Here is a 22,147-nt window from a genome sequence, read left to right as displayed (position 1 = left end):
CCACTTGAGAAAGTAATCTAATGCATCTAAACACATTCACAATTCTGGTCAATTTAACAGCAATTTAATCTTTGAAGAACAAAGCCCCATGATCATTTACTGCATTAATACTTACTTAAATTATCATACACCATCTGAATATGAAACGTGAGGGTGGCAACACTTTCTGAACATACCGGTAGAAAGAGGAACTCCTCTAAGGAGCTGTGAACCACATATTCTGAAAATGTCTGCCTAACTCAACTAGAATTGCTTAGACTCTAAAATGTGCACCCCTACAATGCAGTAAGCAAGGGTGGCCCCACCTTCATGTAGTGATCACCCTTATCCAAGGATAATAAAAATCACACAAGACAGGAATAGGGTAAGGGATCCCAAAATCGGGCCCTGCCTGCCATTTCTAAATCCCTTGTGCCTCCAATCCGACATGGACAGGGACATGAAGATCTGGGCCATTATGTTCAGAACGAATATATATTTTCTTTCTTAGTTTTCAGTTTTAATTAAATTTGCTGCACAATCTCCAGTGGTACTTTTTATTTTGCTCCAACCTTACACGACATTCATTAGCAATAAGCTTTGCATGGAATAGAGGCCTTACAATGCAGAAGAAGGCCATTCAGCCCATCAAGTCTGTACCAAACCTCTGAAAGAACACCCCACCCAGGCCCACTCCCCCGCCCTAGCCCCATAACCCCACCTAACCTGCACAACTTTGGACACTAAGGGACAATTTGGCATGGCCAATCCATCTAACCTGCACATCCTTGGACTTTGTATGAGAAGTTATTCCATATTTCTCAAATGCATTGATTTAACATCCCAACTGCAACTTCCAAATAATTAATGCATTCAGCAAACCATAAAATCTATCAGCAGGAATTAGCTTCTTCCCTTCGGTTTATTTTACACTCTGAGTTCTCCAGGCTATAGAAAGTGTTCCATTTTAAAGCACAAAGTAGCTCGCGTCAACTGATTATTTAAGGCAGCAACCAAAGCATTAGCTCTGTTTCTCTCACCACCGATGTTGCGCGACCTGCTGTTTAGAACATTTTCCACTTTTCGTTCAACCAATATAACTTTTATATCTCCATACTGTCATTCCCAGTCTACCATTATCATTACAATACTACTGAAAGTACACAATTTAATTTGGCTCGTCAGTGCCAAGTCTGTTTAGTTCACAGCGTGGTGTGAATCCAGCGACGGATTTCCTTTGAAGTCACTAACAGAAAGGTTAAGGATATGCAGTCAGAACATGGTGTGCTTCTTTGCTCCCGGTTGCAGTGCGAGTGTTAGGATGCAGTATTTGACACTTTAAAAAAAAAATTGGTGTGCAGATTCTTTTTCGAGGTATTGAGTTTTACTGGTTGAAACAATAAAGTATCCCCAGTTGAACCACATTGGGCATAGCGAATATAGAAGAACCTTCTTTACTTTACCACTAGGTGCCAGCAAAAGATCCCCGTTGACACAACATTTGACTCATTTTTCACAAGAATGCATTTACTGTGCCCTGAGGGGGAAATTTAATTCCAGTTGTACTCGACAATTGAATTGAGTCATTCAATTCACATGAGTTCACATTTAGGTATAAAGTTGGTGAAAATGCCGCAAAGCTTGGCTCATCCCTGACGTATGTCTCAAATATATGGAATAATGAGAAAATTCAATGCTAAATATACCAAATAACATCACAAATTGCTGAATGGTTTGCCCTTAGCTTTGGTCACTTTAAGTAATTAAGTTTGCCACCTGCTTTTATTTTATATATTTGCGTTTTGGGCGAACAGTGCTGTGCCTTCCCTCAGATTTTTCTTCTCTGTTCCTGGTTGGGTGAAGAATGGGAATTGCAGCAAATCTGGGCAGTGACGGGATTGTGCCACTTTGAGGTGGGTTTTGCTGTCCTCGAAGAGTGACTTGAAAACTTTAACTGCACATCAAATCATTGTGTGACAAGCAACCTGGAAAGCAAATGCCATGTTGATCTTTATTGCAAACAACTGGGAGCCTAAGAGTAAAGGAGTCTTGCTGCAATTATGTGGAGTCCTGGTGAGACTACACCTGGAGTATTGTGTACAATTTTGGTCGCCTTATCCAAGGAAGGCTATACCTGTCTGAAAGAGAATGGCATAAAAGTTCACGAGGCTGATTCCTGGGGGTGAAGGGATAGTTCCATGAGGAGAGTTTGAGTAAACGAGGTGTAGAATGGGAGGTGGCCTAATCCTGAAGGAATTTGATCGGGTAGATGTTGAGAGGATGTTTCTCTGGGCTGGCAGGTCCAGTACCAGGAGTCATAGTCTCAGAATACAGGGCCTGATTGGGGTGAGGAGAAAATTCATCATTCTAAGTGCTGCGAGTCTTCGGAATTCTCCACCCAAGAGACCTGTGAACACTCAGCTATTGAGTGTATTCAAGTGCAGAGATCAATAGATTTTTTTGTTAATGCAATAAGGAGATAGTGTAGGAAGGTATAGCTGCAGCACAAGGTTAGCTGTGAGCTGATTGAGTTGTGGGGCAAGCTCGAGGAGCCAGATTGCATCTCTACAAGCAGTTGTGCGTAGGGTTCTCAAATGGTGTTGGCAGCTTGAACTATAGCGGGAATCCTGCTGTCTTCAAATGATGTAGGGACTGTGGAGCAGAACAAAATGAAAGCATCCTGGCTACTACCAAAATAACAAGACAGTGAGCTGCTGGATTCAGCTCCTGTGACTGGACACCTCCTGGACATTAATGGAATGGAGCTGTTGTTTATTCCAATATGTGTTTCAATATTCCAATATGTGTGCTATCGACAAATCTGCGTCATTTTGAGAAATCAGCCATCTGGAAAACTGCTGCTGCGCCATCTTATGCTGCAGTTCCCTTCACATTGGGAAAGTGACGCAGTTGTTTCTCCGGATATAGTTTGTTTTGTGGTGTCAGTGTGCAGATGGTACACTTCGTTAGCAAACATTCCTGTTGGTGGCTGGGAAGGATCCAGGGGCATAGAAATGTAAAGCTGTAGTCATCGTACCACCGGATTCACCCGGCACCCGGAACTCGTCGGGCGTCTGGGAGATCTCACCAGGGCGCCAGTTAGTAATGGTCCACATTTGGTGGATCATCAGCTGGGGGTTCTCTCAGGCCACTGGAGTCCCCTGGGTAGTCTGCAACGGGCCAATGTGGCACACTGGCACTTATCTTGGCCACCCTCGCACTGCCAGGGTGGCAAAGGGCAATGCCAAGGGTCTGGCCCTGGAAGGCCTTGCCACTTGTTGGGGGCTGAGGAGGGTTCCCGAGGACCTCCCCAAGGTTTGTGGTGGGTGCGGGGGGAGGGTCCCAAAAAAACCAGGGGAGGTGAAGATTGAGGATACCAGGCAAAACAGTGCCCTGTGATGTATGCCAGCAGGAAATCACTCAAGTGCGGCCGGGGTTGGGAGAAACTCCTCAAGGCCAAAAAAAAGGCCTTGGATAGTACGATGTTTCTCGGCGGAATGTGCCCAACAGTTTAATTTCAGTCCATTGAATTGCACCTGCCGCCTCAATAATTCCCTGTATAACTTAAGCATAACATCCTTAGTTTTATGTTCAATTCCTCTCAATGACTTGCTGTAGCTGCACACTAGCATTTTGTGACTCATGCACTTGAATGCCTAAATCCCTCTGCACCTCGGAATTCTGCAGTCCTTCTCCGTTTAAGTGATTCTCTGCTTTTTTTATTCTTCCTGCCAAAGTAAACAACTTCAGATTTTTCCCATCGTATACTCAATCTGCTAGGTTTTTGCCCACAAACTCAACCTATCTATATCGTCGCCTCTTCCGGGTCCCCTGCAAATATTGCGGCCTATGAATCTCACTGTGTACGGGAGCATTTATATATTAGATTATTAAGCCTGTGTTACCTCAACTGTACAAATGAATTCATCTCCAAAAGGGTCTGTCACGCAATAGTAGAAAATGGAAGATAATGATTTGGCAGCCCCCTTTTACACCTCTATTGATTTTTACGTCCATGGAATTTTATGTCTATACATATTGCTATTATAGAAATCATGTTCTACCTCGCCCTCTCAGACTCTCTTGGGGTCTTTGCTGCATCTATGGAAGACTGAGGCCCCCAGCTGCAGCAAAGAACATTTAGTTACCGTTGGTCTCCATCACTTCACCCACTAACACAGCACTGCCTCAGGAATTCTGCTGTCCCCCAAAAGGCTCACTACAGGTCTTGAGCAACACTCCAAAGATGAAATGTAATTGAAGGTGAAGTCCTCTTCTTCCTTCTACAGAGGAATCTTCTGCCACCAAAACCAATGGCCGAGAGGTCTGTAGCTGTTTTTTCCTGCAGCCTCTGCCCAGAAATCTGGTTACAGCTCCTATAATAGTCATGGTGCACCTCAGGTATGGTACACCTGTCTGGCGCCTGGCAGGGGGGCTCGCAAGGAAAAATCATCCGTATGACTTCCTGTGCGGGACGAAATGGTGTGAGCGAGTGGCGAGGTGATCCTTCATTTCTTGGACACGTGAGAAGCCAGCACAGAGTAAATTTCTATCTCCCTGCGCCAGTTGTCATGGTGGAACTAAAGTGAGTTCGGGCCATTTCAATCTGGCTCTCGATAAGGTTCACAATAGGCTTTAAATTAACAATCAACATTTGGAGTAGGAAATGGTAAGTTGTGCATAGGTTTGTAAGTATGGAGAGGGAGGAGTTTTACTCTGCCTGGCCTACATTATACATGACCTGCTAGTGTTTGATAATGATCTTGACACTATTTTCTGAAAGAGGAATTGTGTTCCATTCCACAGAATTGCTAGAAATATATATGGCCCAAAAATATATAAATGTGAAGAATTCCCCCAGCAGAATTTTCTTGGCGAAGACATCAGCATTTGCAATTTACTTCCAAATAGCCAAACAAAATACATAATGTAAGTGACCCGACCATAATTAACTGTTCTAATTTATAAAAAAAGGGCTCCTGATCCTTCTCAGCCACTGAAAAGCCGATTCACAGATGGACAGAAAAAAGGCTTGAAAGACTAGATTTCCCCTGGCCTTGTTACCTGATATCAGGCAGTTCTGAGAGGTAAGGGGCCAGAATCTCTGGGAGCTGATCCAGTGTGTCCCTTCTTTGGGATATTCTTTTGTGTACACATCTTCACAAATGGAGGTTTCCATAATTAAAAGGAAGATACGGATAAGTAAACAGCAAACTCCAACAATGGTTCTGAGCACCTTCCTGGAGGGCAGCGTTCTGCAAAAGGTGGACAATCATTTGTGGGAGAAATAGTCTGCCCATCTCGATCCACCTGATCCTCCTCATCACATGCCCTGGAGGAAGTGGGCCTTGTTCTGCTGCCACAGATGTCAAAGATCTCTGGCAGCCAATTTCATCCCTCTCCCAGAGGACAGTTACCTAATGCAGGTAGGCATTCTGGCAGAACCACATCAAAATGGTGCTAGCTGTGTTAGCTGGCTGTACTGGGAAATTCGGTGGTGCCACTGATATAGAAATTGGGCAGTTCCATTGTCTGCCGCGCTAATCTCTCTAACCTTCCATGTCTACAGGAGCGGAAACACAAGAGAGTAAGAGCTGGCCAAAGCAAAGCAGGGCAAACCAAATCAAATTGGAGAGACCACACCATGCACTGTTTTCCAATCCAACAGCACACCCAATACCACAAACCTGTACAAATAGGCAGCCATTGTTGTTATTGTTATTGTTGTTGAGAAAGCCACTGGCTGTGCTGTCCATGTCGTATGAAAATAATTCTAAATCCTACAACGCAGTTCAGAAGAGAAAATGCAATGATCAGTTATGAGGCTTCAAATGGTGAATGGAAAAACATGGAAGCAGTGGAACATGGCAGCACGGTAGCATTGTAGTTAGCGCAATTGCTTCACAGCTCCAGGGTCCTAGGTTCGATTCCCGGCTTGGGTCACTGTCTGTGTGGAGTCTGCACATTCTCCCCGTGTCTGCGTGGGTTTCCTCCGGGTGCTCCGGTTTCCTCCCACAGTTCAAAGATGTGCAGGTTAGGTGGATTGGCCATGTTAAATTGCCCTTCGTGTCCAAAATTGCCCTTAGTGTTGGGTGGGGTTACTGGGTTATGGGGATAGGGTGGAGGTGTGGGTTTGGGTAGGGTGCTCTTTCCAAGAGCTGGTGCAAACTCAATGGGCCGAATGGCCTCCTTCTGCACTGTAAATTCTATAATTCTATGGCGTTGCTTGAAGCATGATTTTGGCTGTATTTGACAGTGAAGGCATTCTTTTGCAGCCTTATTCTACGTAACAAATTTGAGCTTCTGGGATTCTCCTTTGGTCGCTACTTAACAATTTGATCTCTCAATGGTTTTAGCAATTCCATGCACCACAATGTGCATACTCAATGCGTTACGTAGAAATTACAACTCGGAAATATTCTTCTCCGCTATCGTGCTCAGTCCCAATTGCACGTCCTGCGCTGTTCATTAGTCCCTTTATCCCTTTTCCTTCAACCATCTATCTAACTTATTCTAAAATGTCTCTTCTTTAGCCACTAACTGGCGCAGTTCAAAGCCTCTCAAAACTGTGCAGTAAAGTTCCTGCTCTCCTGGCTAAACTTGCTTTCATTCAAAGTTATAATCCCTCATTCTTGACCCCTCAATTGCTGGAGACACTTTGTCTCTATTACTCTGTCCTATCCAATAATCTCTCTGCTCTGAGGAATGTCGTCCCATTCTTTTGTATTTATAAACTCTGAAACACTCTCACTTTGACCCCCCCCCCCCCCCCCCCCCCCACACAATTTCCTCCTTTAAGACACTCCTTATACTCCAATTCTTTGACCACTAAACTCCCTATATGGCTCAGTGTCATTTTTCCTTTATAATGCTCTCGTGTAGTATCTTGGGACTGTTTAATACATTAAATATAAGTTGTTGTTGTATTTCCTCACAACAGGGAGCATTCCAATGAATCTGTACTGTGGCTTCTTTATTGCCTCAACATTTTTCCTATGCTGTGGAGTCCAAAACTACACATGGTACTTCTACTGGGGTCAAATTCCTATTTTATATTAATTCACCATTGCATCTCATCTTTTACATTCAGCACCTACCACGTTAAAGCACAGCTCCATTGGAGATAGAATAATAGAATTTACAGTGCAGAAGGAGGCCATTCGGCCCATCGGGTCTGTACCGGCCCTTTGAAAGAGCACCTCATTTAAGCCCACACTTCCAACCTATCCTCATAACCCTACCTAACCTTTTGTTTTTGGACACTAAGGGCAATATAGTGCTGCCAATCCACTTAACCTCCACATCCTTGCATTGTGGGGGGACACCGGAGCACCCGGAGGAAACCCACACAGACACGGGGAGAATGTGCAGACTCCGCACAGACAGTGACCCAAGCCGGGAATCGAACCTAGGACCCTGGAGCTGTGAAACAACTGTGCTAACCACTGTGCTACCGTGCTGCCCTCATGCTGCTTTTAAGACCTTGTGAACCTAAAACCTCAAATTCATCAACTCTTTCTGATCACCCAGCCTTTTCCCAGTCAAAACATGTTTCTTTAAAATCAAAATGGACTACGTTGCATTTGATTTTTTAAAAATCAGTTTTTGTATTGTGTGCTACTGCCCATCATTCTGTACAGAAAAAGACCAGCCTGCTGAAAGACTTTCATGATCAGGTTACTTTTCAACTGAGTTTTCATATCTAAAATGATATATAATATAAATGCCATCACACCAAACATGTATGATCTTAGGGAACCCAGATGTTTGTTGACATAACAGTGACCACAAAAATATAATTTCACCTGCTCCCCGCACTCCTGTAATATTTTCTCCCACTAAGTTTGGTTAATATACACACTACTCCATTATTGCTGAGGCACTGGTTAGCTCAGTTGACCAGGAGGCATGCGTGTGGTTCAGGATAGTGGCAACAGCTCAGGTTCAATTCCTGCTCCGGTTGAGCTAAACTTGGGACCCGTCGCCTGCCCAATGTCTGATATGGAGTGGTGCACCTCAAGCTATACAACCAATTGTCTCTCTCTAATAAAGGGGAGATGCCTCATGTCCCTTGTGAACTATGACTAATTAGTTACCTATTATTACTGGTTTTCATACAGAATGGCAAAATAGTACAGTTCAGGTAGCCATTCAGCCCATCATGCCTGTGATGGCTCTTTGAAAGAGCGATCTAATTAGCCTCACCCTCTGCCCTTTCCCCATAATGCTGCAAATGTTTCTCCTTCAAGTGTCTGGCCAACTCTTTTTTGAAAGTTAATATTCAATCTGCTTTCAAGCAGTGAATTCCAGACCATATTCAACTCGCTGAGTAAATAAAACACCTCATCTCATCTTTGTTTCTTTTGCCACTCACCTTATATCTGTAACCTCTGGGGATTGACCATCCTGCCTCTTGAAACAGTTTCTGTTAATTTACTCCATCAAAGCCCTTCATGATTTTGAACTCTTTTTTCAATATTCCCTGAGCCTTCGCTCGAAGGTGAACATCGTCAGCTTCTCCAATCTCTCGACACAACTGCCTCCCTTAGCCCTGGTACCATTCTAATCTCAGTCCTTTAAACTCTCTAAAGATTTGGCATCCTTCCTGAAGTGAAATCCTCCCCTTTCCTTGACGATTTTGCCCCCTCCCCTCAGCGGGCACCGACTTCCTGACAGACACAACTGTTACCTCCTGGGTTCTCATCTGAGTGGTCATTATTCCTGTTTGAGCCTTGACAGTTAGCGGGCTGCTAACGAGGGTCTTCAAAGCCAAGGTGCACCCTGGCCTCAACTGCTGTTCACCTCCAACAGGGAATGGTTGCTGCATAGCGATTAGGAGATGAAACTCTGCCTGATTTCCCCTCCTTGACCACGAGGTGCCGAGCTCAGCTGCAATACATGGACCATTGTCAAAAACTCTGAAAACTGAGGTTAGGTGGGGTGACAGGGATAGGGCGAGGGATTGGGTCTGTGTAGGGTCGGCGCAGACTTGATGGGCCGAATGGCCTTCTTCTACACTGTAAGGATTCTATGATTCTATGAATCTAACTCAGCAGAATGAGTTTCTAACTAAGACTGAACCACGGATTAAATCTGGACTAATCTGCTAACTATAGCTAAGGTGTTCAGTGGATGAATTCATGGAGCTGTCATGGCAATCTCAACTATTGGACTTTTAAGAGATCAAGCCATACGGATAAAAATAGATCAGTCCCATGCATGCAGATAATCCAAACCATTAATATATAAATAGGACAAATGGACAACAGGGTTCCATTTTGAGCTCCAATAATCCTTTGAGGCTCGTATTAGAGTTTGTCACATTACATACAAAAATAATTGGTTTTCCATTCTTAATCTTCACAGGGTATTTGTGAGATACCAAGAATGAGGGAGACTCCAGATCTCAGAATTAACATATTCAGGAGTCAGTACATAGATTCACATATGGCACCAAAATGCAGCCGTTCCACAGCTACTGACTGAAAGCTGGATTTACAATCCAAAGTTTTAAAACCCGTTGAACTCAAAACAAAATGATTTAAGTGCGGCCCAAAAGTGGGGATAATTTCATTGCCTGCGACGAATCCAAAAAAGTAATCACTGTGAATTCTGTTGTTGCTTTCAGTTAAGGGAGGGGAAAATCAGACGGGAGTCAAAGATGGGCGCTGATTTGATATCAATCGTTTTGCACAGTGGCCCAAGACCAATTTCCCCCAGTCCGTCTTTTCGAGAACAAATTCAGTGCTGTTTTTTTTTATTGGGTTCACAGCCGATAGTTTAATGTCAATGAATGCTGACAGAAAATCATACAGGAGTTTTAACTTCATGGGGTTGAAAGCCAGCTGAATGTGACAGGCAGATGTCGCATCGAACTATCCATTGCTGTCAGCGATTTGTATTTTGTACCATTCAGAGTTGTTGTGTTAACAAATGTTGTAAATTGGACTGTAGTAATTTACCGACGACTGACAAAGAGCTTAAAGGAAAGTGAGTCCTTTGGCTAATCTTTCACACTTTCTTCCAATGTGAATAAAGATAACTCTTAGACATAACAGCTTCACTTACTTACAGCAGGGTGTAGCCACCTGGGGTGGCCACCTCCTGATTACAAAATGGACACTTTGCAAAGAATGCAGGGAAAATGGACAATGCTGAGAAAGCAAGCAGGTGCAAGGTTTGTCTGTTGATTGGAGCTGTAGCTCCCAGACAAGACCGATACTGCAAAGCCATTACCATACTAATGAGCCATCTCCGGGGACAAAAGAGTAACATTTAGCTAAACTATACTAAAGCAGACACCCCGGCGCCAGAGGAGACTAGAACAAAGCAGGCCAACGGCCACCTGGGGCCCGCCCAGCAATCAGGGCAGCCACCCCTTTATTGGAGGAAATCGATACCAATGATCAGGATGCGGTCCAATTAATTGGGACCAAGTTCAAGGCCCGCCCAAAAGCGCGCAAAGCCCCCTTCGGGTATAAGAAGAAGCCCCCAAGAGAGAATCGCTCTCTTGGCCTTGGTTCTCAGCGAGGAGAGATCTGCCTAGCAGCTGCACCAGAACAAGTAAGTCCAAAGTCAATGCACGCTACGAGACAGATGATCTTAGCTGCTATTCCGTACCAGCTCAACCCCAGCAGCCTCAGAACCAGACAACGGCCATTGTTCCTCTGACTGAGTGGGTGCCCGAAGCTAAGTATAAGCTTTAGTAGTAGTGATAGTTTAGTTGGTAGAGTTTTGTGCATGAGTATATTTGACTGTGTGTGTAAATAAATGAGCATTGATTTTGAACTTACTAACTGGTGTATCGAGTCTTTGATCAGTATTCGGTTTTGAACCTTGTGGCGGTATCAAAAGATACCTGGCGACTCTTGAGCAAATGTAATTAGAATTAAGGAAGGCGATCATATTAACCGCCATAAACAGAGCCAATTAAAGAGAGAACACAAAAAGCAACCATGGGTACGGGACTCTGCAGGAAGATCTAAAGAATTTTGTGGGCAATACGTTGATGAAATGAAATGAAATGAAAATTGCTTATTGTCACAAGCAGGCTTCAAATGAAGTTACTGTGACAAGCCCCTAGTCGCCACATTCCGGCGCCTGTTTGGGGAGGCTGGTACAGGAATTGAACCATGCTGCTGGCCTGCCTTGGTCTGCTTTCAAAGCCAGCGATTTAGCCCTGTGCTGAACCAGCCCCATCGTTGATACTTATAATGGACCAGAAATTTCTCACGATATTTTTGGAAATGCTTGCAATCATCTTTGTGGTATGTGCTATAGGCCCACTAATGTCATCTGGACATGCATAGCAAAAGGAAGAGGCTGCACAGCTAACCGTCGGCCAGGCACCTAATACTAGATAGTTTCTGAGTTTTTAACTAGAATTCAAAACTACAACAAGAAGATGCAGAGCTCACAACCAGCAACTAGTGGAACTAGAGTTTGTACTGTGTGGTGTGAGCACAGAAATCCAAAAATATTGATTTCTGACCTATTGGGGTCAGACAGTCAAGATCTTTACCCACTCCCTGTGTTAAGTAGGATAGATTATTAGCCTGATAGAGTCTTTGTTATGCTTGATATGCACTGTCCATATGCCTTAGATGTAGAGCTTAGCTTGAAAGACTAGCAATTGTAAAGTGATTCATTTTGGTCGGAAGAATAAAGAGAGACAATATAAGATAAAGAGTATAATTTTAAAGGGTGTACATGAAAAGAGGAACCTTTGTATATAAGTCATTGAAGGTGACAAGGCAGCTTGAGAGAGTGATTAATAAAGCACACAGCATCCCAGGCTTTCTTCACAAGGGTATAGAGTGTAAGAGAAAGGAAGTTACACTGAACTTGTAGAAAACATTTGTTCTGCCTCAACTGGAATATTTCGTCCAGTTCTGGGTGCCACACTTTAGATTAAAGATGTTAAGGCGTGAGAAAGAATGTGGAAAAGATTCACGAGAATGGTTCCAATGATGAAGAACTTCAGTTGCGTAGCTAGATAGCAGAAGTGGAGACTGATCTCCTTGGAGAAAAGGTTGAGAGGAGATTTGATCGAGGTGTTCAAAAAGAGGGCTTCCACAAAGCGTGGGGGCAATTCGTTGGCCTGTTCCAAGATCTGTTCAACGCCAAAAATCCTTTTGCTTTACACTGTATCCAAAGTCCAGGCAGATGTAGGAGGCAGAGGTCCGTGCACAGAAGCTGTAACATCAGCTGTCACGGCTGATGTTGCTTCCGACTGTAAATAAATCTCAAAAGTAATGTTTAATAAATGGATGAGAATTCTTCCATGAAAGCTTGGAGATTCCCAGGAAGTGGCCATGCAACTGGGAGAATGTCCCCATCATTTCTTACAGCAAGAGAGTAGCACTTTTATGATGCAATCAGTCATCCATGTTATGACACTGGTTTGTCCTGGGGTCTTTTTTGTATAGGAAATAAGTCAGTGCTAAACTGCTCTGTGCAAGAGAGCCTCTACATAGCAATAACAATGTTCTCGTTCTGATCTTGGTGATGATAGATAGAACAATGGGGAAAGCAGTTTCCTCAGCCACACAAAACTACGAAGTGACCTTAGATTGAATTCTCAATACTGGAGTGATGCCAGTCTTTGCACAACACTGACTGGTGTGTTCAGCAAAGTAAAACTGAATAATGATTCCTTCGGATTTAAAAAAAATTTGGTTTGTTATAATGCAGCAGATGCTTAAGGGTGCATTTTGTAATCCCCAAGGCAGGTTTCGGTGAATTATAGAATCATAGAATTTGCAGTGCAGAAAGAGGCCATTCAGCCTATCGAGTCCAGGGCCGGCTCAAGGCACCGGCAACTCGGGCAGTCGCCCGGGGCGCCATGTGCTAGGGGGCGCCAGAGACTCGGGTCCCGCGCATGCGCAGTTGGGCCGGTGCCAACCAGCGCATGCGCGGTGACCGCCCTCCCCCAGGGCGGCCCCCCCGGGTCCGCCCCCCCGCTCGGTCCGCTCCCCCCGCCCACCCCCCTCGGGTCCGCCCCCCCCCTCGGGTCCACCCCCCCCCGCACCCCCTCTCGGGTCCTCCCCCCCCCGCGGGTCCGCCCCCCCCCGCGCCCCCTCTCGGGTCCGCCCCCCCCGCGGGTCCGCCCCCCCGCGTCCCCTCTCGGGTCCGCCCCCCCTCGGCCCCCCCCCCCACCCCTCGGCCCCGCCCCCCCCTCGGCCCGCCCCCCCCCCCCCCCCAAGGGCGCCGAAGTTCAGCTTGCCGGGGGCGCCAGCAACCCTAGGGCCGGCGCTGATCGAGTCTGCATCTGGCCTTGGAAAGAGCACCCTACTTAAGTCCACACATCCATCCTATCGCGGTAACCCAGTAACCCCAACTAACCTTTTTGGACACTACGGGCAATTTAGAATGGCCAATCCACCTAAACTGCACGGGCGCGATTCTCCGCCCCCCATGCCGGGTGGGAGAATAGCGGGAGGGCCTCCCGACATTTTTCAGGCCCTCCTGCTATTCTCCCCCCCCATGCCACGAATCGCCGCTCGCCGTTTTTTACGGCGAGCGGCAATTCTCCGAGGCCGATGGGCCGAGCGGCCGGCCCTCCACACCCGTTTCACCACGGCAGCAAACACACCTGCTCGCTGCCGTCGTGAAACGGGCGCCAGATGCCCGTTTGGGGCATCTAGAGGCCCGATTGGCACGGGAGCACCACGACTGTGCTCGGGAGTGGACAGGCCCGCGATCGGTGCCCACTGATCGTTGGGCCAGCGTCCAAAACTGACGGACTCTTTCCCCTCCACCGCCCGGCAAGATCAAGCCACCACGTCTTGCCGGGCAGCTTAGGAGAACGACGGCATGCACGGCTGACGTCATCGGCCGCGTCAGCCGCCGTGAGACTTGACGTGCGGCCTTGACGACTGTCGTCAAGGCCGCGCCACCGTGACGCACAGGGCCGCGCTCCTAGCCCCGCCCGGGGGGGGGGGGGGGGGGGGGGGGGGGGGAGAATCGGCCCCGGAAGTGGCCGTGAAGGCTGCCGTGGGTCACGGCCTGTCCCACGGCAGCCTTTACGATTCTCCGCATTTGCGGAGAATCTCGCCCCACATCTTTGGACTGTGGGAGGAAACCGGAGCACCCGGAGGAAACCCACGCAGACACGGGGAGAACATGCAGACTCCACACAGATGGTTACCCGAGGCCGGAATTTAACCTGGGACCCTGGAGCTGTGAGGCAGCAGTGCTAACCACTGTGCAGCATGTGCTTCAGTGGTTGTAAGCATTCCAAAATGTACTTAAGGACTCTGGAAGACACTGATGCCGTAATACAGATCCAAGTATAGTAAGTTTAGATATATGTGGTTCAGAGCTGACCCCAAATCACTAAACCGAAGCTGGAATACAGGGGGTATGAAATTCCGAGTGTGCCTGAGGATAAACTGTGAACTTTTCCCTCCATTTTGATCCACCTCTTTCGGTTTTTGATTCCCTTGGCTTGCCCACACCCCACCCACCTCCACATGGCCACCTGTCCCTTGCTGTTCAGGTTTTCTCCCACTGAGCACTGGCCTCAGTTCTCTTATTGATACATTCTACTCACTTACCTTTTGCCAATATTAGCCCTTTTTCAGTCCTTAAAAGCACCACTAACACTCCCCTTTTACTTATATCCATTACACCTTTGCTAATCTCTCCTTAGCTTCGATCTAACCCTGTCCTTGTATTCTGCCCCACCTATTCCCCCTCGCCTCTCCAACTATATAATTCATCACATTTATATTCCTCTTCATGGTCTGCCACAGAAACGTTAACTGTTTCTCTCTCCACAGATGCTGCCAGACCTGCTGAGTTTATCCAGCATTTTCTGTTTTTATTTCAGATTTCCAGCATCCGCAGTATTTTGCTTTTATTAACATTCTTGATAATATCTGGTAGCTTGATTTCACGTCAGCTTGATTTCACTTCCGGGTGACTAAATGAAATGAAATGAAAATCGCTTATTGTCACGAGTAGGCTTCAATGAAGTTACTCTGAAAAGCCCCTAGTCGCCACATTCCGGCGCCTGTCCGGGGTGGCTGGTACGGGAATCGAACCGTGCTGCTGGCCTGCTGGCCAGCGATTTAGCCTGGTGAGCTAAATCATGACCATAGGACCAGCAAAGTGTATCACCATACAGTCCAAAGGGAACAAGCTTTCTTTCTTTTGTTTGCTCGTCTTGAAAGAGGGAAATGCGAAGCTGCCTTCAGCCACATCAACTAATAACAAAATCCTAGGCTACGGGAACAATTACAAAAGAAACATAGAGCTGGATTCTCCGGGTCCCTCAGCCTCATGTTTCACGGCTGTACGCCGTTCGCTGATGGCGGGATACTCTACTCCTGCTCCTTGTCAATGGGATTTTCAATTGAAGCCACACCACGCCGCCAGACAACCTATGGGTAGGGGTGCACAGCCGGCGCGAAAAGAGAATCCCAACTGCTGGAGAATTCCAGCCATAATTTTGAGCAGGCTGCACTAATTGTCTGTATGTTTAATCAATACAACCACTGGAGAAAGATTAGAGTTTGGAGATAAATCCCAACGTCAGGGATTGGGAGGTGGGGAAAGGGCGTGAGTGGGTCTCCTGATTGTTCGTCATGTCTTCAGCAGAAGACTTTTGGAAAGCTGAGGAAATGGTGCAAATAGATATAATGTTTTTTTCTAGAGTTTCTGCAAAGCTTCCAAAGTAATGGTGGCCAATCGGGAGAATGGCCTTTGTCCCAAGCCTGTTGGTGACAAGATGGTTGACGAAAACGAGCCTTTGTGGCTGGGCAAACTGAGTTGGCAGGTCCAGGGACGTTTTACATCTTGCAACTGAACAGCAACACCGTGACAATGTCTCCGGGCGCACACATCAGCTGCCCACAGAGAATCTCTCACGCTGGGCTAAACCCGTGTGTGGAGGTTGCAAAACGAAAAATTTTATTTCCTCCGCACGATATGCTGTGCAAGTTGAAATACCAATAAAATTAGTGCTGAAAATGATCCATTAAAGGTATGTTTATTACATTTAGAGATTCCCTACCTCCTCGTCATCATCGACATATTGCCCATAATGTTGTTCCATCATTTCCCTCTGCCGACGCTCCTGTTCCAGGGTTTGGCGAATCAGCTGGGCCACTTCACTGGTTTCTCCCGGTTTCTCCCGTCCGATCAAAAACCTAAAATCGATGCCATTTTTGGTAAATATTTTTCATTTGCAATTCCTTCACCCAGATTACCAATCTGACTCTTGGGAGCCAGTTATGTTTCTAACTAAACCAGTTTCATGTGATTAACCCTTCTCAAAAAGACAAATGAAACATAGAAAGGTTCAACAACCAGCACAAAACCAAAATAATGTTGATGCCAGAAACCTGCAGTAATAAACAGAAAACACAGAAAATGCTCAGCATCATATAGAACATGCAGTGCGGAAAGAGGCCATTCGGCCCATTGAGTCTGCACTGACCCACTTAAGCACTCATTTTCACCCTATCCCCCCGCAACCCAAGCGATAAAAATACAGTTCATGTTTCAGATGCGTGTCCTTTCATCAGATGAAATATTAACCCGATTTCTCTCTGCACAGATACTCCCAGACCTCCTGGGAATTTCCAGCATATTTCTTCTTTATTATAGAAGGGTTTACACCAAATACTGTAAGAAAGGACAAGAGCTTCCATTATCGCTTTTAAGTTGCTGGCCCTTCCAAATTGCAAACTGATAGACCAACATGGAAACCTTGGAGCTTGCTATTCCCCTCAATACAGAAATTGAAATAGTTATAAATGGACCACTGAAGATTCGATTGACAAAACCGTTGTCTGTAAGTTCTATTGTTTCTATTGTCTTTCTTTTTAAAGATTATTTAATGTGATGGGTGCGTCGTTGGCTAGGCCAGCATTTTATTGTCCATCCTTAAATGCCCTTGAGAAGGTGGTGGTGAGCTGCCTCCTTGAACTGCTGTAGACCCTGTGGTGTTAGGTTCCATCTAGAAGGACAGGGGCAGCAGATGCATGGGAACACCGCCACGTGGAAGTTCCCCTCCAAGCCACACACACCACCTTAACTGGAAGCTATATCGCCATTCCTTCACTGTGGCTGGGTCAAAATCTTAGAACCCCCTTCCTCACAATCCTACACCACATGGGCTGCAGCAGTTCAAGAAGGTAGCACTATCTCCCATTCTCAAAGGCACCTGGGGATGGGCAATAAATGCTGGTCAATCCTGCGATGACCGCATCCCATGAACAAATAAATAAAGGAAACAAAAAAATGTAATCGCTATTGGAAGTCCAAATACACAAAGTCTTCGACTAAAATGATGACAAAACATCCTCCTCCAAGATATTTGATTTAAGTTTCTGCTGAATAATTTAAGTTTAGCCTGTTAAGATTAGAAATGTGTTTCCTTGCCTGGGATATAATTCGGTCCTAGATCAGGTTAAACCTGACCATTCTATGTGGTTAGTGCCAGGATATCCATTTCTTGTATGTTGTTGTTGAGGTTGACCAATTTATACTGGGCTGATTGAAAAGGATAACTTTACTGTATACACACACCCTTCGAATCTTTTCCAGAAAACCCTCCTCATCCTTGTGAGACTTGATGGACTGCAACATCCCCCTAATGTTAGCATGGATTTTCAAACATTGCAGATTTCTGTCAGGAGTGGTGCCTGATATGAAGTATCACCTACCAGGAGGTGTTTTGACACCAAGTGACCAGCTATTCGTTTACGCCCACAATTTGACATGCAAACCTGTCTCCTTTGCCAAACATTGAACATGTAACAATGCAGCTTCAATTTTTGGCACAATTACTTCATCAGACAGACATGTTGCTGGCAGAAATTGAGTAGGCTGAATTTCCACGACTCAACATAACCCACAGCCCCTGAAGTGCGCTCTGTGCTCTTATCCTTCTTTGTGTGTGACTTTCCCTACATGACTGCTTAATAATTGGCTCCTTTTGGCCTAGCTAACAATTCCAAATGACAAAGGGATTCAAAACTACACTGGTTTAAATTCATGCAGACGTTGCTTTAACATAACAAGTATCCCAAACCTTGATGGCTGCTCTAATGCTTCAAGCCCGAAAATTACAGTAAGTTATTAATTATTGGTTGATGGTTAATGCAATTCCAAGAAATGGCCTTGCGACTTTAACATTAAAATTTAACAACACTGATACTGCAAAGTGATCTCACTCAAACGCATTTCAATATTATATGCGGTAACTCCTGAGCTATGACTTTGGCGCCAACAACTGTTTGCTTTAGAAGCCACAAGCATCTCTTGTCCACCTTGGGTTCTTGGCTTCCGCACAGTATGACGGTAGTTTAGCACTTGATGACCAATGCCTTGCGTGCCATTCTACAGTATCCTGATGTGCATTTCACCACCCTCCCACCAACACTGGTTTGCGAAAATCTAGCAGTTCTGAGCTGGGCCATCTCACAGCAACATGACTTTCCTCCTTGGGAAGAGAGTCAGACTGTTAGAACATATCTATTACTTGGCATAAAGCCTGAGATCTGCCAGTGTGTGAGACACTGACTGGAGCCTGTATCTCCCACTCGACCACCTGCTCAGGCAGCAGGAAGTGGCAGTGCACGGATGATCATCTCCACTGGGGCAGAATGAAGAGGAAAACATATTAATTCAAAGAGCGCAGAGTACACATGAGTAAACGTTTCTTAAGGGGGCGTCCGTGCAGTGAGCAATGCTTCCTTTATCTAATCAATAATACCTCACAAACCAAACTAAGCAAAATGTACAGGGAATGAACTCGTGGTTCATCAGATGCTTTGCCCTAAGCAAACATTTCAGTAACAGAAGGGCCATTATCTCGTCACATTTTTCTGTTTGTTTTATTACTTCACTTTATAAATATAGGGATTATACAGACAAACGGTTCAGCAGTTTTGCTACCATCAGAATTTGCAATCACAAAAACATTGGATTTATAAAAAATAAAAACCAGGCACAGTAGCATCAGGACTGGGTGCAAGAAAATCAGTGTAAATCTTACAAGAACCTGCTCCCAGCTGCAGCAAATAGATTTTACAGTCTGCCCAAGGAACAACTGGCCTATCTGCAGAAATACCTGTAGATCTGGGCAACAAGGCAGGCTAGAAAAATTCAAAGTGGTGTTTGAAGTAGGAAGCAATAGTGATAAGTCATGTAATCACAGAATCCCTACAGCGCAGAATAATCTTTATTAGTGTCACAAGTAGGCTTACATTAACACCGCAATGAAGTTACTGTGAAAATCCCCTAGTCGCCACACTCCGGCGCCTGTTCGGGTACACGGAGGGAGAATTCAGAATGTCCAATTCCACTAACAAGCACGTCTTTCTGGACTTGTGGGAGGAAACCCACGTAGATAGGGAGAGAACGTGCAGATTCAAAGCGTCTTTAGTGTCAGCCTGAAACAATCATTAGACAACTTCCATGTGCTTTAGTACCTCTCTCCTCAATTGGTCAGTGCTGTGCAGAGCAGTTGACCCATATTGGTCTCAGATAAATTGGTGTTCTGTCTCTGACAGTGATGCCCAAACTCAAAACTACTGATGAGGCCTGAGGCCCACCTTTGGATGAGACGAAAGGCCGAAAGCTTCCGGCCCCCATCCTGGTGCGCTGAACAATTCAGACTGAAAACTCACCACCCCAGGACTTCAGTTCACATTATAGGGTACAGTGTCCTCGGAAGTGGCCTAGCAAATCACACAGTTGTTTCACAAGTGTGAGCCCTATCCCCATGGCCCCATGCATTGAGCATGGCCAATCCACCTATCCTGCACATCTTTTAGGACTATGGGAGGAAACCGGAGCACCCGGAGGAAACCCATGCAGACAGTGGAGGGGCGAGGGAGGCAAACTCCACACAGTCACCCAAGGGCAGAATCAAACCTGGATCCCTGGCACTGTGAGTCAAGCAGTGCTAACCACTGCTCCATCACCCCGCCCATGTCTCACTTTATTAATAAATTTAAAACTGGGTGAAGATTGACTTCTGGTCGTCTCTCACCAACTGGCTGGAAGACATTAACACCATGGAGGGAAAGGTGTAGCTGCTGTGGGACAGTCTAATCCTATTATTGCAAATAATCCCAGGGATTGGTGGCGCTGGGGAGCTGTCTTCGAGGTTGTAATGTAAATGTGCTTGGAGTCGGAGAAGTTCACAGTGCGGAGATACCATCTACAAGATGTAGACCTGTGACCTCCAACACCATAAGGACAGCAGCTACATTGGAACACCGCTATCTGCAGGTTCCCCAACAACCCATGCATATTGGGTTTGGAACTAAGTTGCCATTCCTTCACAGTCACCGGGTTAAAATTCTGGAACTCCCTCCCTAAAAGCACTGTTGGTGTATCTACATGATGTGGGCTACAGCGATTCAAGAAAGCAGCTCCCCATCACCTTCTTTAGAGCAATTAGGGATGGGAAATAAATGATGATCCAGCCAGCAGCACCCACATCCGATAAGCAAAGAATAGAAATCTGGGGCGGGATTCTCCCCTACCTGGCGGGGTGGGGGGTCCCGGTGTAGCGGAGTGGCGCCAACCACTCTGGCGTCGGGCCTCCCCAAAGGTGCGGAATTCTCCACACCTTTAGGGGCCAAGCCCTCACATTGAGGAGCTAGACCCGCGCCGGAGTGGTTGGCACCACACCGACTGGCTCCAAAACTGGCAACAACGGCCTTTGACGCCCGCCGCCCGGGCTGGCCGAGAGGCCTTCGCCGGTTCATGCATGAGCCAGCTGCCGCTGACGTCACCACCGGCGCATGCACGCTGGGGGATTCCCTTCCGCCTCCGCCATGGTGGAGGCCGTGGCTGCGGCGGAAGAAAAACAGTGCCCCCATGTCACTGGCCCGCCCGCCGATCGGTGGGCCCCGATCGCGGGCCTGGCCACCGTGGGGGCACCCCCCGGGGTCCGATCGCCTCACGCCAACCCCCAGGACCCCGCTCGCGCCGCCAATCCCGCCGCCACCAGAGGTGGTTCAAACCACGGCAGCAGGATTGGCCTCTCAGCGGCGGGACTTCGGCCCATTGTGGGCCAGAGAATCGCCGCAGGGGGCTCACCGATCGGCGGGGTGTGATTCCCGCCCCCCGCCAATTCCCGGGTGGCGGGGAATTTCTGCCACGGCGGGGGTGGGATTTGCGCCGGCCCCGGGCGATTCTCTGACCCTGTGGGGGGTCGGAGAATTTCGCCCCTGATGTGTGACGAATGGAGGGTTTTAGGAATATAGGCTTCTAAATATTGGGGCAATTGACGGGTTAAATGCCTGGGGTTATAGAACCATAGAATTCCTGCTATGCTGAAGGAGGCCATTCGGCCTATTTGGGTTGGCTCACTGAAAGAGCATCTACCTGGACCCACTCCCATGTCCTGTCCCTGTAACCCCATCTAACCTGCACTGTTGGACACTAAGGGGCAATTTAGCATGGCGAATTCACCTAACCTGCACATCTTTGGACTGTGGGAGGAAACTGGAGCATCCGGAGGAAAGCCACACAGACAGTCACCCAAGGCTGGAATTGAACCCAGGTCCCTGGCGCTGTGAAGCAGCAGTGCTAACCTCTGTGTCAGCATGACTGCAAGGGTCATGTTTTTTTAAAAAGGATTTTGTTTTGCAGTGTTGGAAGGTGAAATTGATCAGAGGAATGTGTTTTTCAGTCTCAGCTAATGCATTGTGGATTCACTGGGGAAAGTCCCTGGGGAATTAACGTGCTTTCAGTTGGCAGAGTTAATTTGTTTTTCAGCTTGGGGAGATGAAGTAATTGCTGGATGGAGCCGGGGGATGCAGAGGCATTTTAGAAAAGCTTTGGAGAGGAGTTGAAGTCTGATCTGTCTGATACTGAGTCATCAATTCTCTCACAGTTGGATAGTTAGCACAGTAGCAATAATATTTAAAGCACAGCAGTCTTGTCTGAGGACAAGGAAGAAGCTGAAACATGCCAGGTGAACCAGCTTTTTGAAGACATTTAGACTGAGTCGAAAGGGGTTCCAACAGGAACCAAAGCTGTTCTGTAAAGCAAGTATTGCTCCATGATATTTATGATTTTAAGATGGATTGAAAGCTGCATGTTTCTTTTCTTGTTGCTTAATGGGGAATTGAGTAGTACTGTTAAGAGATAATTGTAAGTTGATCTTTTCGGGTGTGAAGTTAAAGGGCAGGATTCT

General features: G+C 46.5%; 1 protein-coding gene across 1 annotated transcript in view; it reads right to left on the bottom strand.

The window, feature by feature from the left end:
- The window catches only part of LOC119954216 (neurabin-2-like), a 385,075-nt gene that overhangs the window by 43,174 nt on the left and 319,754 nt on the right, over window positions 1–22,147 (bottom strand). The window contains 1 exon segment of the mRNA XM_038779251.1: window positions 15,998–16,133. Coding sequence (XP_038635179.1) covers window positions 15,998–16,133 — 136 coding nt within the window.

The sequence above is a fragment of the Scyliorhinus canicula genome, chromosome 19 (genome assembly GCF_902713615.1).
Source record: "Scyliorhinus canicula chromosome 19, sScyCan1.1, whole genome shotgun sequence".
Taxonomy (NCBI): domain Eukaryota; kingdom Metazoa; phylum Chordata; class Chondrichthyes; order Carcharhiniformes; family Scyliorhinidae; genus Scyliorhinus; species Scyliorhinus canicula.
Note: the sequence above shows the minus strand (reverse complement) of the source record. Positions and strands in the feature narration are given on the sequence as shown.